At 39.7% G+C, this 13,102-nt stretch overlaps 1 protein-coding gene across 1 annotated transcript in view; it reads right to left on the minus strand.

Annotated features, from left to right (window-relative positions):
- NCKAP5 (NCK associated protein 5) overlaps nucleotides 1-13,102 on the minus strand; it is a 379,983-nt gene that overhangs the window by 236,079 nt on the left and 130,802 nt on the right. The window contains exon 4 of the mRNA XM_036386988.2: nucleotides 568-641. Within this exon, the coding sequence (XP_036242881.1) occupies nucleotides 568-641 (74 nt within the window). The remainder of the gene's footprint in view (nucleotides 1-567; nucleotides 642-13,102) is intronic.

Genomic DNA, 13,102 nt, shown 5'->3' on the forward strand with positions numbered 1-13,102 from the left:
TTAGATAGGATTTGAGCAGTTACCAAATTTGCAGTAGGCAGCGTAGAAACACCCACCAGCATGTGGCAATCCCTGCTTTGCTTAAACCAGGGTGAAGTCTGGGCAGCATGAACAGAGAAGATGTAGAAAATCCAGACTATCAAGAGCAAAATTGTAAACCTGTGTTTATTTTAATTTCCAAACTCTCAATTGGTCATGCTACTATGGTGGTATTTAGGCTAGATTTTGTGTGTCATTCAATGAAAACATATATATTCAAGAATATAAGACAATTTCTGAAATTCAGTCCAATTGAAGGAATCTGAAGTAGAGTTAGCATCCACTGCCTAGAAACTGTAACATGAATAAACCTGTGCATGTGTGCAGTTGCCCTGATTAACAAAGGCAGGATTCCACTCGTGTGTGCTGCCCTGCTACTTCATGAGCTAAGATTTGGTAGTCTGCAAAGAATTAAAAAATGGAGAAACTGAATAGCCAATCATTCATTTGAACTCAAAAATGCAAACTATGGATTGCAGTATCATTTCCAAAATAGCAACATAAATAAACCTGTGGCACAGTACTTGCCTCCATAAATTCCAGCGTTGTTCTTCCAGCTGAGTCACTAAATGCTCTATGTATTTGTTGGAGTCCATATATTCCTAAAGGAAAAATTATTACAATATTAGTTTTTCAATGTTCTAAGGATTTGTAAAACTTTGATTAAAAAGCAGTCAGAGTCAGTTTGTGGAGTGCTCTTTGATTTTGCTCCCAAAGTTATCCCACGTACATAGAAATCACAGTGATGTAAAAATCTAGATTAAATTCACATTTGGATTTATATGACATGAACAGGGCAGTAGCCTAATGCACACTTCAGAGATTATTTGAGGGGAAGACAAGAGGCACTGAGGATACACAAGCAGCACAAATAAATTAGTCTACATATAAATTGATATCCGTATTCCAAGCCCAGAATAATAATTTCTGGATCCAGACTGAAAAATAACTGCCCAGCAGTACAGTCATTGGTTTTGGTGCACATTTTGTTTACTTTAGATATTAATCAAAGTGAACTGAATTTTTGACTCAAATATTTATTTTATGGACAGTATGAAAAATACTACAGCATGTACCCTATTTGAAAATGAAGCTATAACTCAGCCCCTATATTATTTTCCAGTCCAACTTTTGCAGAGGCAATAACTTGAAATATCAGCTCTATGAAAGCTCCTGTACTTGTGTCTAGACAGAACTTCTGATAAATAATCTTGACCAGATGAAAAATTTGGATTTTTTCCTATTGAAACCTATTCTTTAATTCAATGCAAAGAGATGATGTTTACTCTCAGCAGAGAAATCTGTCAGTAATAGAAATACACCACCTCATTTCCAGGAGGAAGGCAACATCAGTGTTATTTATATCAAATATTTCAGAATGAGCCCACAGAATAACATGATATAATATATTTGGATGACAGTAGTACCAACACAGTCACATTACTATTATTCTGAAAGTCTATCAGTAATAATATAACTGTCCTGAAATATCTCACCAAAGCAAAAATATGCCTTAAACCTCATACTGCAGGAAATTGCAAGTATTGGAGTAAAGACTCCATCTTCACTTTCTGGAGACAAAAGCTCCATTTTTATAGCTCCTCTGTTTTACCTTTGGACTCATCACAGAACCACTTTGTGAGGTTCCTGTTTGTATTAGAAGTTGTCTCTTTACTGTTGTTATTTCTTTTGTGTACAAATATGGATTTTTGTTGCGAAGTGGTTGGTTCTCCTGAGCCATTTATCTTCATGACCAGGAATGTGAGACAGAGACTGTACATCATTGTGTCTCCTCAAGGTGAAGATAAGTGTTAGCTGATTTTAATGATCATAATTTATATATAAATGTACATTTTTATTTTTCAGGACTGGAATTGTTCCAAGTGATTCCATGTTTCTGTCCACAGTAAGCAAGAGTAGGACTCAGTCTCCAAGGAGCCTCTGCAAAAGCATCTCAGCCATATCCTGTTCAAACTGCATGGCTTGAAAAGCTTTGGGTATTGCAAAACTTTCCATTAAACTCTGTGGTTGCCCCAAGTTTAAATTTCATTCTAACTGCTGTAAATAGAAGCATTACATAGCTGTTTCTTTCAGAACACATTAAATAATGGAAATCCTGAGAAACATCATGAGCTTCAGTGGCAATTAAACAGGAAGCTTCTTCAAAGCTAATTCTAGTAAATTCTGCAATACACATATATTAGAGTTCACCAAATATATACTGTACAAATATATAATGATGATTAGTTGCAGTACCAAGTTCTTTAAAACAAATTGCCTATTTTAGTTTATATTTTTTACTACAATGAATCTGGCATAAATTAGTACCTTTACATCTTTTTAATGTAATATTAAACAATATTCCTGATTTATTCATCAGTGCACTTTGCCCTACAGGCAAGATGGGATCAGCAGTTTTATTCTGCATAAATTCTACCATGATAATATTAAAACCTCAGTCTGAAGCAATTTTCTTAAAACTGTTTTCTGGAAATAAGGACAATGGGGAAAAGAAAACCCTGTGGTTATCCTATATGAGTGCTGACTTAATGTTAAGGTTTTCCTGTGACAGATCAGAATTATTATTCTGTTTCTCTTTAAAAGCCAGCAACCTGGGAGTATGTAATCTTGTCAGTGTGCAAAAGTGATGTAAAAAGATCAGCCATGATTTGATGGTGGTTAGCAGCACCTCCTTTCTCCTGGCACATTCATGTGCCAGCTGTGTCTGCAGCAAGCCATCTGCTCCAGACAAGGCCTCTGTCCCCAAGCCCAGGTTTCTGCTCTCTTCTCTTATCAACTGTCCCAATAAGACAAATTCTGCCATCCCTGGATCAGGACCCAGTGTTATCCTTTTGTCAGTGTGAAGCAAATAGCAAACAGTCACTTGAGATTTAGAGCAACTTCGTGATTTAGAATAGCTTGGCACATTCAGTGGCAGCAGAAAATGTGAGTAAAAACCCCAAAGTAATCACACTGGTTTATGGTTGGACTCAATGACCTTAAAGGTCTTTTCCAACCTAAATGATTCTCTGACTTTATGTTCAAGGAGACAATGTATGCAGTTCATTAAAGCACTTCACAGTGCCCAATAGATCACACCTAGAGGGGAAATACAAGTATTTTGTGGCTTCCTTGGAGCTCTGTCCTGTGAGTACTTGTGCCATGCAGGCTCTGAGTAGCACAGAAAACTGTGGAGTGTGAAGATTATGTGAAGCCTCCTTTTCTGATGTAAGGATAAAAATCATTTAGGCAGACATGATGGTACTCATAATAGATACTAATGAGACAGACCAATCAAATGGGAGAGAAAGGCTGTAAAAGCACAGCTGCCCCAGGGTTTCAAAGGGAGTCACAATTCTTCCTGCTCACCTTAGAACAATGGACACTGCAGAGCAGGAGGGGATAAAGCTGTGTAAGGCCAAGCCAATATTTCTGAAATGACACAGCGTTTTTAATCTGAAGTTGAAGACTCCAAATTAAAGTATTTATGTACATTTGATACTATTATATAGCAATTGTGCTGGTGGTAGAATTGCCATCCATGCTGCTGTCCACACCTGGACTAGACCTCAGCGGCCTGCACTGCTGGCTCTGCTTGGACTCCCCTCTCCTACCTCCAGCCATTCCTCACAACTTCCAGGATTACTGAGAAGTTCAAGATTTAAACAAACAAAAATTTAAAATTCTTTTCAGAATAATGAGTGAAACCTGTCCCTTTTCTTCTGATGTAGTTACCTTGTAGTCATGAGAAATTAACTGCTCCCTCTATCCTCCTGTGATGGCACTGTTTTAAGGACAAAACCTTCTGTATATGTTTAAATGCAGTAGAAAATCTTTCTAGCAGCTGCATGTATTCTGGCATGCAGGAGGAGATGGCATGCAAATGTCACACACAGCTCATCTAATTTAGAGAGCATTAGAGAATTGCTTCACCCAGATTATTGCTGATTTGAGTTGAAGCACAAGCCTAGAAACACACCTAAATATGGTTTTTTTGACAGAACTAACTATCTCACTTTGCAATGCTTAATTGTTTTGCTAGTGTTTTTAGGGTTTTATCTTTCTTTTCTTTGTTAGCTGGATGGCTGTCAGGAAAAAACGGAGAAGAGAAAGGAAATGAAGTGCCTCCACTGAGGCCCGGGATCCACTGCTCGGTATTTTGGTTGGTTACTTGGGTATTTGTTCTGGCATATCCCTGTTGTTGTGCTGGGCAGGGTATCAAAAATTATCCAGCACACAGAACATTTTCCCATCCATTGTTACAGAGCAAGCCCTTCAAGCAACCTTAGGCTCCCAGCACAGGAGTCCCTGGCTGGAAGCTGGAGGTGATAAATTCAAGCCAAAGGAATAGTACACAGCCTCTGCCTCTCTTAAGGAACTTGCACAGCTTGGTATCAAAGAGAGTTTAATGAGCTTAGTGAGATGTGAAAAGGATTAAGGATACCAGCAAATCACTTGATTACGTACTTAATTCAATAGGGCCACTCAGGAGCTCGCCTGGGCTGCCCTGGGCAGCAGGGCCATGGGTGGGACTGGCCTGTGGAAGAGGTTTTACAGCAACTTCTGTGAGCCAGAGAGAAGTTTGATGAGAGGATCCATGTTTACCCCTGAAAGAATTTTCTAGCAAGGTCATTGACAGAGAAACCAAGAAAGGAAGGAGGATAAATAAGAGAAACCTGCAACTGTCTATAAGCACTTTGCTTGTCTCTCATGACCAATGAGTGAAGTGTAATCTTATGAGTTTTGTAAGAATGTATAAAAAGCATGCATGCTGTAATAAAAACAGGTTTGAAGTCTTCTGAAAATGGAGTGCTGCTTTGCATTGTGACCATCTCAGCTATGACACTGGCCCCTCCTGCAGCATGGACACCCCAGCTGAGCTCCCCCAAACCCACACACCTCAGCCAGGCACATGGGGACACAGCCACTGACCCCTGCCAACGCTCTCCTGTCCTGAGCAAGCTCCCAGCAAAGGGCCTCAGGCACAGCTGAGATGCCTGAGCTGTGCAGAAAACAGGGAAACTGGGACAGAGACTAGGCTGGCACTCATATTCCTGCAGGTCAGTTTTGAAGCAGGGCTGGGAGGTAAACATCATATTCAGCCCTGCACAGCCCAGAGCTTTCCATTTTCCCCTGGCACATTGAATTGCACTCCTGGCTCAGTTGGAACAAACTCTGTGCACACAGCCCTAGCCCACTCTTCCACAACACTTCCTCTTGATTCCCCTAATATTTCTATTTGGAAGCAGGCAGGATTCAGCATGGATTCAGGCTCCTGGGCTCCACAGAGGAAAATGTTGGTCCCTGGGGAGCAGAGAGAAACCAAATGAACAACGGGATAAGGGCCCAGACAAGTTCCTCTGAGAGTCTGGAGCCATCCAGCCCTGGAGACAGGGAGCTGCATGGAGAGCCCACAATCATCTGCTGCAGTTCAGGAAGTCACATTTTCACAGGGAAAGGTTATTAGAAATCAAACAACAACAAAGCTGTCTGCAGCTAAACAGCAGACTGTTGCAATTAGGAAATGATGTTAGCAGAGCAACAAGGGGGACATCTAAGCTGTTACACTGAGTGTGGAGACATGAGTAATTTTTGAAGGATCTTGGAAGAACGCCCTAGGGTAAAGCTTTAAATCTAGGGAGAGTGACTTCAGAGAATATTATAACTTTTGTAAAATATTTATTTTTGTTTTCATCCTGCTGCATAAACCCTTGAAAAAAAATAGACTTTTTTCCAGCAGCCTAAGAGGACACACATATATATTTTTATATATATATGTATTCTTCTCTAGACAATGTTTTTCATATCCAATAGCAATGAGAATTGAGAGAGCTTTCTGTTGCACACTAAAAAGAAATCAGGTATAAAAAAATAAAACCCTTTAGGATTAGTCATTTTTCACTCCTTTCAATACCTGGCTAGACTCCTTACTTTTGGTCCTAAATAACAATGAAAGCTAAACCGTGTGGCTTAGAGAAAATAATATCTTTTAAAACTGCCATTATTGCTGATTTAATTGTCAATATTTTAATTGTCAGTTTTATTAACAACTGGCATGAAAGTGTACATTGAGAGCCTCTGCAATGGAGCAGGAGGCTGGCAAGAGCCCTTGTGCACATTACACCATTATGGAAAAAGCAGTAATGATTATTTTAATAAATATATTGAGCAAATTTCTTAATTGTTCAAAATCACTTAAGCTTCAGTGAACAGTTCATATTACATCTCAGCTGCAGTGATTAAAACTGATTTACCAATTCATCTGAAGCCAGTTGTTTTCATAAACAATCAGCTGGGTTTTCCTCCTGCTGCTGCTTGGCTTCCACTTTGCACCCTATTACCCAGCACCCTCCACAGACACAGCAGAGTTTAATAAAACCTGAAATAGCACAAGCTCATTGGCTGATAGGCAGACTCTGCACCCCGTGCTCTCTGAGGGCAGGGATAGCTCTCAGAGGAATGCTGTTCAGATCTGCAGCTGGCACACAGAGCCCTGCTGCATTTGGGTTTCGCCAGTGTGTCCCTAAAGGAGTTCAGTCTCTGGGATAACAATGTGGGTACTCTGCTACTCAGTGACACTGGTGCTGGGTGGGTGCTCTTTCCCCACAGGGAAGAGAATGGGGGGAGAGAGAATGCTGCAGTTTTATGCTTTTTTCCATCAGCTCATAAACCCTTCTGTTTTCCAGTAAGACATTTTCTAGGAGCAAATATCCTGTCTCATGTATGTACCAGTATTCTGCAAGAGCTCTTCCCTGGCTCAGTGGACCAGTAAACCATAAGCTGGAAGGTGAGGAACAGATTTGGTAGGAACCACTACCCCCAGTCAGATTTCCAGGTGCTTGGCTGGTTTGGGTAGTTGCAGACAAATGAATATTTTTCCTATGCAAATAGCAAGCTATGTAAATTATGTCATTTCTGCTAAATATTGAGCAATTAATTCCATTTAGCTGTAGAAGAGGAGGAAACTGGACATTTTGTCCAGAAGGCAAATCAATGCTGCTTTTGGCTGATTTTCTTCCCCCAAAAGTATAAATCAGTAAAAACAAATACAAAGCATTACCTGAAATTTACTAGAGTAATCTTGAAATAGAAAAGGATGACATCATAGTGGGAAAGTTTGCATTTACATCTTCTAAGTTGTGGAGCTTTTAACACCCATGAGCAGAGACATTGAGCAGCACATCCCTACAGCATCAACACAAGGATGTCCTTCATTTGGATGTGGAGCCAAAACTGTCTCCATAAAGGCCAAATCTCCATGGATACCCTCCTATCCCAAGGTTCTAGAGGCTGGGTAGGGCTTGACCCTGAGTGACAGAGCAGGAACTGCAGCAGATGCAGGTGATGGTGCAGAGTATGGACTGCACTCATCAGTGCTTGTCGCAGAGGAAAAAAACCACCAAGAACCCTTTGAGCTTCTAGCCTACCAAAAAAATCAACAAGACCATTGGATCAGCCAAAGATTTCAGCAGAAAATGGGAAAAATTCGCCTTTTGGTCAGGAAGAGGAATGAATACGGACAAGCAGGTTGTGTCAGAGCATCCTGGCTGTCTCTCCTGGGGAGGTTTGGGGCTGCTCTCCCAATTACTGCAGCTTATTGAAAGTTCTTGTCCTCACTGAGTATAAAATCTCTCTGTACAGGAAAATATAAAATGAACAGAGAAAGTGAAGCTTAGCATAATGGTACATGTAAGAGTTCCTGGTTGCTGGAAGTTATTGATGACATGTGTAAGTTAAGGAGGTGTCAGAGAGATACAAATGCTTATAGCCCAGCAATTCCATGAAGGAAAAGGTGACAGTGTTATTTAAGGCAACAGGAATTAGCTATTTAGCTAAAACAGACAATTTGCTATTTAACTAAAACAGACATCCAGAGTTTAAAAAAAATAGTAGGAAGATGTGCAGATTTTATGAGTTTGCTGCTACACAGTGTGTATATTTACATGAAATAATTAGCTGTACTCTTGTTTATGTCAAATCCAATTTACATTAATAAACTTCACCCAGCAAACACTCTGATGCTGTAAGAAAATGCCCAGAAATGTTAGCAGCCTTAAAAATGCAGAGTAAACACTGGAGCATTTAATTAATCAATTCCTGACATTACCGAGTAATTACAATTTCTGAATCATTTCTTGAATGTTTTTTATGAATATAAATCAACCACAACACATGGAAGAACTGCTGGTGGGAGGCATTTGACTTATGTAGACATATGGCACTTGCATATGACTCCCACTGTCTAAAGAAGACAAGGAGTTACAACAAGGATAGAAAAACATTCATGGGATCTATTGCAGAGTTGGGAAAATTTAACTCTGAGGGTATTAGGGACATTTGGGATTCACAGATAAAGATGCTTCATTCTCAGAATGCATCAGACTTTTTAACTCACTTGGAAGAACCACTGCCACCTATCCAACAACAAACTTCAGGACCTGAAGTTTTCTCTACCATTTCCTGTAATTCCTTTGTTATCACTTGTCCTCACGTTTATTCTGGCAGCTTCTGATGAGGAACAATGTACATACACATAAGTCAAGCCTATCTTCATATGGTTTCATTTCTACTAAAAACAACCTAATAAACAAACAGAGTAGATGCTCATTCCTTCAATCATTTTAAGTCAATAGTAAAAATTATAAAGTGTACACTATATATAATCATAGGATGGCCTGGTTTGAAGAGCACCTTGAAGACCATCAAGTCCTAACTCCCCTGCCATGGACAGGGACACCTTTCATTAGCCCAGGTTGCTCCAAGCTCTGTCCAACCTGGCCTTGAACACTTCCAGGGATGGGGCAGCCACAGCTTCTCTGGGTAACCTGTGCCAGGGCCTCCTAACCCCAAATCTCAACCCTCTCAGTTTGAACCCACTCCCCCTTGTCCTGTCACTCCATGCTCTTGGAAGAAGGCCATCTCTGTCTTTCTTGTGGGCTCCATTCCCATATATAAAATATCTCAATATAAGGTTGGAAATCCAACACAGTGTTACAGGCACATCAATCTCATGATGCTGAAATATGTCCAAACATCAGTGGACAAAACAAGGTGAGGAAAAGTTCTGAGGATCTCTAGATTATGACCCCCACTCTAAGGACAAGGATAACCTGAGGTTTAGCAAACCCCAAATTACCTTTGGGGTAATGTATGGATGGAAAGCAGGGAATCTGGAGATTAGCAGATGATGTACAGCACCACAGGCTGGGACCTCTTTTCCAAACAGATTTCACTTGCTTTCACCAACCACCCCTCTTTTGTCCACCTGCCACAGTGCTATGCTCTAACCACAAACATTTTCTCACAGAGGAGGGAACTGGTTATAGCACATTTTGAAAATTATTCTCTGTATTGATGGCTCTGTTTGCAATGACTCGCCTGTGCATATCTATAGTCAAGAAAAGATTGTCTCTAAGTTAATAATGTGACATTGCTCAGAAAATCTCAGAAGCTGCTTCCAGCACTCCACCCTTTCTTGGTATGCTGAATTTAGTGGGACTACTTACATCCATCCATCTCATCTGCATGGTACATAAACACAAACACACAGAAAAATGATGGAACATGCAAATAAATATGCTCCTAAACATCCCATGTTCATTTTTCATTCTGTGCACAGAAAAAAAAAAAGAAATTAATCTGAAGCTAACACAAAAATATACCTCTAAATTTTCATAGTTTATTATAAACAAAGCAGGAGCTGTGCTCAGAGGGAGCTTTGTCAACTCTGCCTGGAACATATTTATTGTCACTTCCAGGACTTGCATCAGGTTCAGCTTTGGGTATTGACTGATTGTAGAACACAACTGAGTCTAGGCATGGATCAGTTGTGAACTGCTGCCCAGATCACACTTTTTCTTCAACCTTTCAAGTCCAACTCATGGACTGATTTTCATGACATATCCAAGAAAACAAAAGCATTCATTAATGCAACAGGGTTGGCCCTGCTCGTAGATATCTGAAGGTAGGAAAATTTTAAAAAAACACCTCTGCAACATTCAATATATTTTCTTGCAAGTAACTATTCAGTTCCATATGGGAGGAAGGTGCACTGTTCTGCAAAGCAGATTCTTGTGAGGAGCTCACAGTCCCCATGCAGGACAGGCAGGCAGCACAATGGAACCTGACTTTCTGGGTCAGGGGATTAATCATAAGAAGTTTGGCATTTCCTAAGTGGTGTGTAGGCTAGACAGCATCATGTGATCCTGGATGGAGATAAAATTTTAGTGTATCTGGGATTTAGTGAAAGTGGATTTAGTGGAAGGAAAATGTTTCACTTTAATGGCAAGCTATAAGCAGAGGGTTCAGTAAAATCCCAGAAAGGAAAAAAGAACTGGAATATTTGTGTCAGCAAGCAGCACACAGGCATTCACTTATGTTGTGTAGGCCTGTTAATTACTTAAGCCAAAGCAGTGCCTTTAGTTACAGACACTAATTCCAAGTCAAATCTGTGTGGAACAGAAAGACTGTAAAAAGTCTTGCAAGGACAGCAAGACAATGCACTGCAAGGACAATCTCTTATTGGGTTGTAACTCCAACCCTGTCATCCCCACCAAGGCTGTGAAAACTCCCAGCCATAGGTACAATCTGGGATGGTGCAATTTGCACTGGCACAATTAAAAGACCCATGGGCTAAGTGGGAGATGCCCAATGGCAGCAGGAGAGCTCCTGGGGTGCATTTCCTGGGGTGAATATGAATGCCAGTTGTTGAATTTAATGTGTAGGGGTAACTGAGCCTAATACAAAGCCTTTCATAAAACAGGAATTGGTAGGTTTTCCCCTCAACTTATGATGCAAAAAAACCCTCCCTCTTCAAATCCTGTATACTACAGTTGTATTAATAGCCATTATTATCTTGTGCTTTTATAAGTGATGTGGTGCACTATTATGCTCTGTCTCCTGAACACTTGTGACTCCATTATGCCATGTATGGTAGATGTTAAACAAACATAATGATGCTGCTCAGTTTAGCAAGAATCTATTTCCTTTTGATAAAAATTAAAGTGAAACTTTCATTTCATTCAGCATTAAAGAATTCACAGGTACAATGCAATAGCAGTGAAATCAGAGCTGTAATTTACCTCCTGGTTTATGCTAATAATTTTTCTGCCATTGAATACTTCTGCACTGAATTGCAGATCCATCTCAAATGTTATGTGCCTAAAGATATTAGTTACAGTTATTGCAGAGCATTCTGTTTATTCAAATCAGACTGAAACAAACACAAACTGTAGCATGAAAGGCTGGAAAATATTTGCTTAGATAAATATTCATTGTTGGCTGCTACGCAGGATATATAGACACAATTCAGATTACATGATAGCTTTTTGTTTTATACACCATCTTGCCAGTTAGCATGCAAAATGTAACTTTAGAAATGCCTTTAATTTTATGTGTGCTATACAAAGTGATATACTTAGCTGTCCATATTTCTTACACATGAATCTTTAATCCGCAGGAAACTTAATAGAATTAAAATTGGAAATATAAGCATAAATCTTTATATTTCTGGTAATACAATCTTGTCGTTAACTGAAGCTTACTGGAAAAGTTCTTTGTGATATTTAACTGAATTACATTTTAAAGAACTTTACCATCATCAACTGGAAAATCTATGACAACCAGTGATGAGTCCTGCTAGCCTACCCACTACTCTACTGCCAAATTTGTGATGTTTAGACAGTGTCTCTGTCTTGGGAACCAGAGGCAGAGACACAATTTCCTGCAGAAGCATTGGCTCTCATTGCTCTGGGGCAGAGAGAGCAAATTAAAAAGCCCACCATGTATCAATCATGTACCTAAAAGCATTTTTTCCACATGAAGGTGGCATCCCATTTCCATTGTGTAAGGGTGTTATGGGCCAGCTTCAGCTGGAATCACGCTGACCATGAGGGAATTAACTGAAGCCACCATCAGTCCAAAATGAACATAGACAAGATGCTGAAAGTAATCAGGTTTCACTCTCTACTGTTAATGGATGATTTTTAGAGTAATTGGACCAAAAGGTTTTCAAACACTGGTTTTAAAAAGTTTCATTTGGGATAGTAATTATTGTACACAAACACTCTGGAATGTACTGGCCTCTTGCTATTATCTAGCATTTGTTAAGCATCTCATGTTTTTGAGTATTCCAAACTAGTGTCAACAATTGATGTACAACAGAAAGGCTGAAATTCTGCATCTGAACTGTGTAGGTGCTCCATGCATGACTCACAGACAGTTTATTGTATGATTTTCACAAGAGTTAATGATTTAAATTCATTTCCTAAGCCTTAGGATGTTTGCGTGCATAGTCTAGATCAGAAATTCTGGCCTCACATTAAATCAGAGGAGAAAAAACCCAAAACAACAGCTTCAAGAAACTTTAGCAGTTAAGAGAGGTTCCAGCTGTGCTTCTTTCCCTTTCAAATCTGCATCATGTACACCAACATGCCCTTCATAGCTATTATTTTTGAAAGGGTTGATTAGAGTTGAAGGCTCTGCCCTGCCCCACAGCTCAGGCAGGGCAGGTCTCCCAGATGCCCAGCTCCCATCACAAATCACAGTGGTAGGAATTTCTCATGTCTCACTCCTCACATAAAGAGAGGCCCGCCAGATAAGTTTTCAGGTGTTACACACATCCAAAGTCATAAAACTGATCTGCTGCCCCCACTGAGCTGTGCCCGTGTAATGTTGCATGGTTTTGCTGTGAGAAGTGCTGAGCATCTGCAGGTCTCCTTGATGCTGCAGAATTAAACTTATTCAGGGGAGAAAAACCAATTTCAAAACTTTAGATACAGTCCTTAATCATTCATTTAAAAAGCATTTCCATAGCCATCAACTTGACAGTATCTAAATGAAAAGACTCAGAAAATCTCTTGTTTTCCAACAGGAAATGTGTTCAGGGAGAGACATTTCACATGTATAGAGAAATTTACAATAATCATGTCCTGATGACAAGTCTAGAAAAGGATTTACATCTAATAGGAATGATCTAATTTATCTTTCATACAGTAATACCCAGTGGCTATTGTGAACATTTTATTATGAAGGAAATCAAAGACAACACAAGAAAATTAATGTT

The sequence above is a fragment of the Molothrus ater genome, chromosome 7 (assembly GCF_012460135.2).
Source record: "Molothrus ater isolate BHLD 08-10-18 breed brown headed cowbird chromosome 7, BPBGC_Mater_1.1, whole genome shotgun sequence".
NCBI lineage: Eukaryota > Metazoa > Chordata > Aves > Passeriformes > Icteridae > Molothrus > Molothrus ater.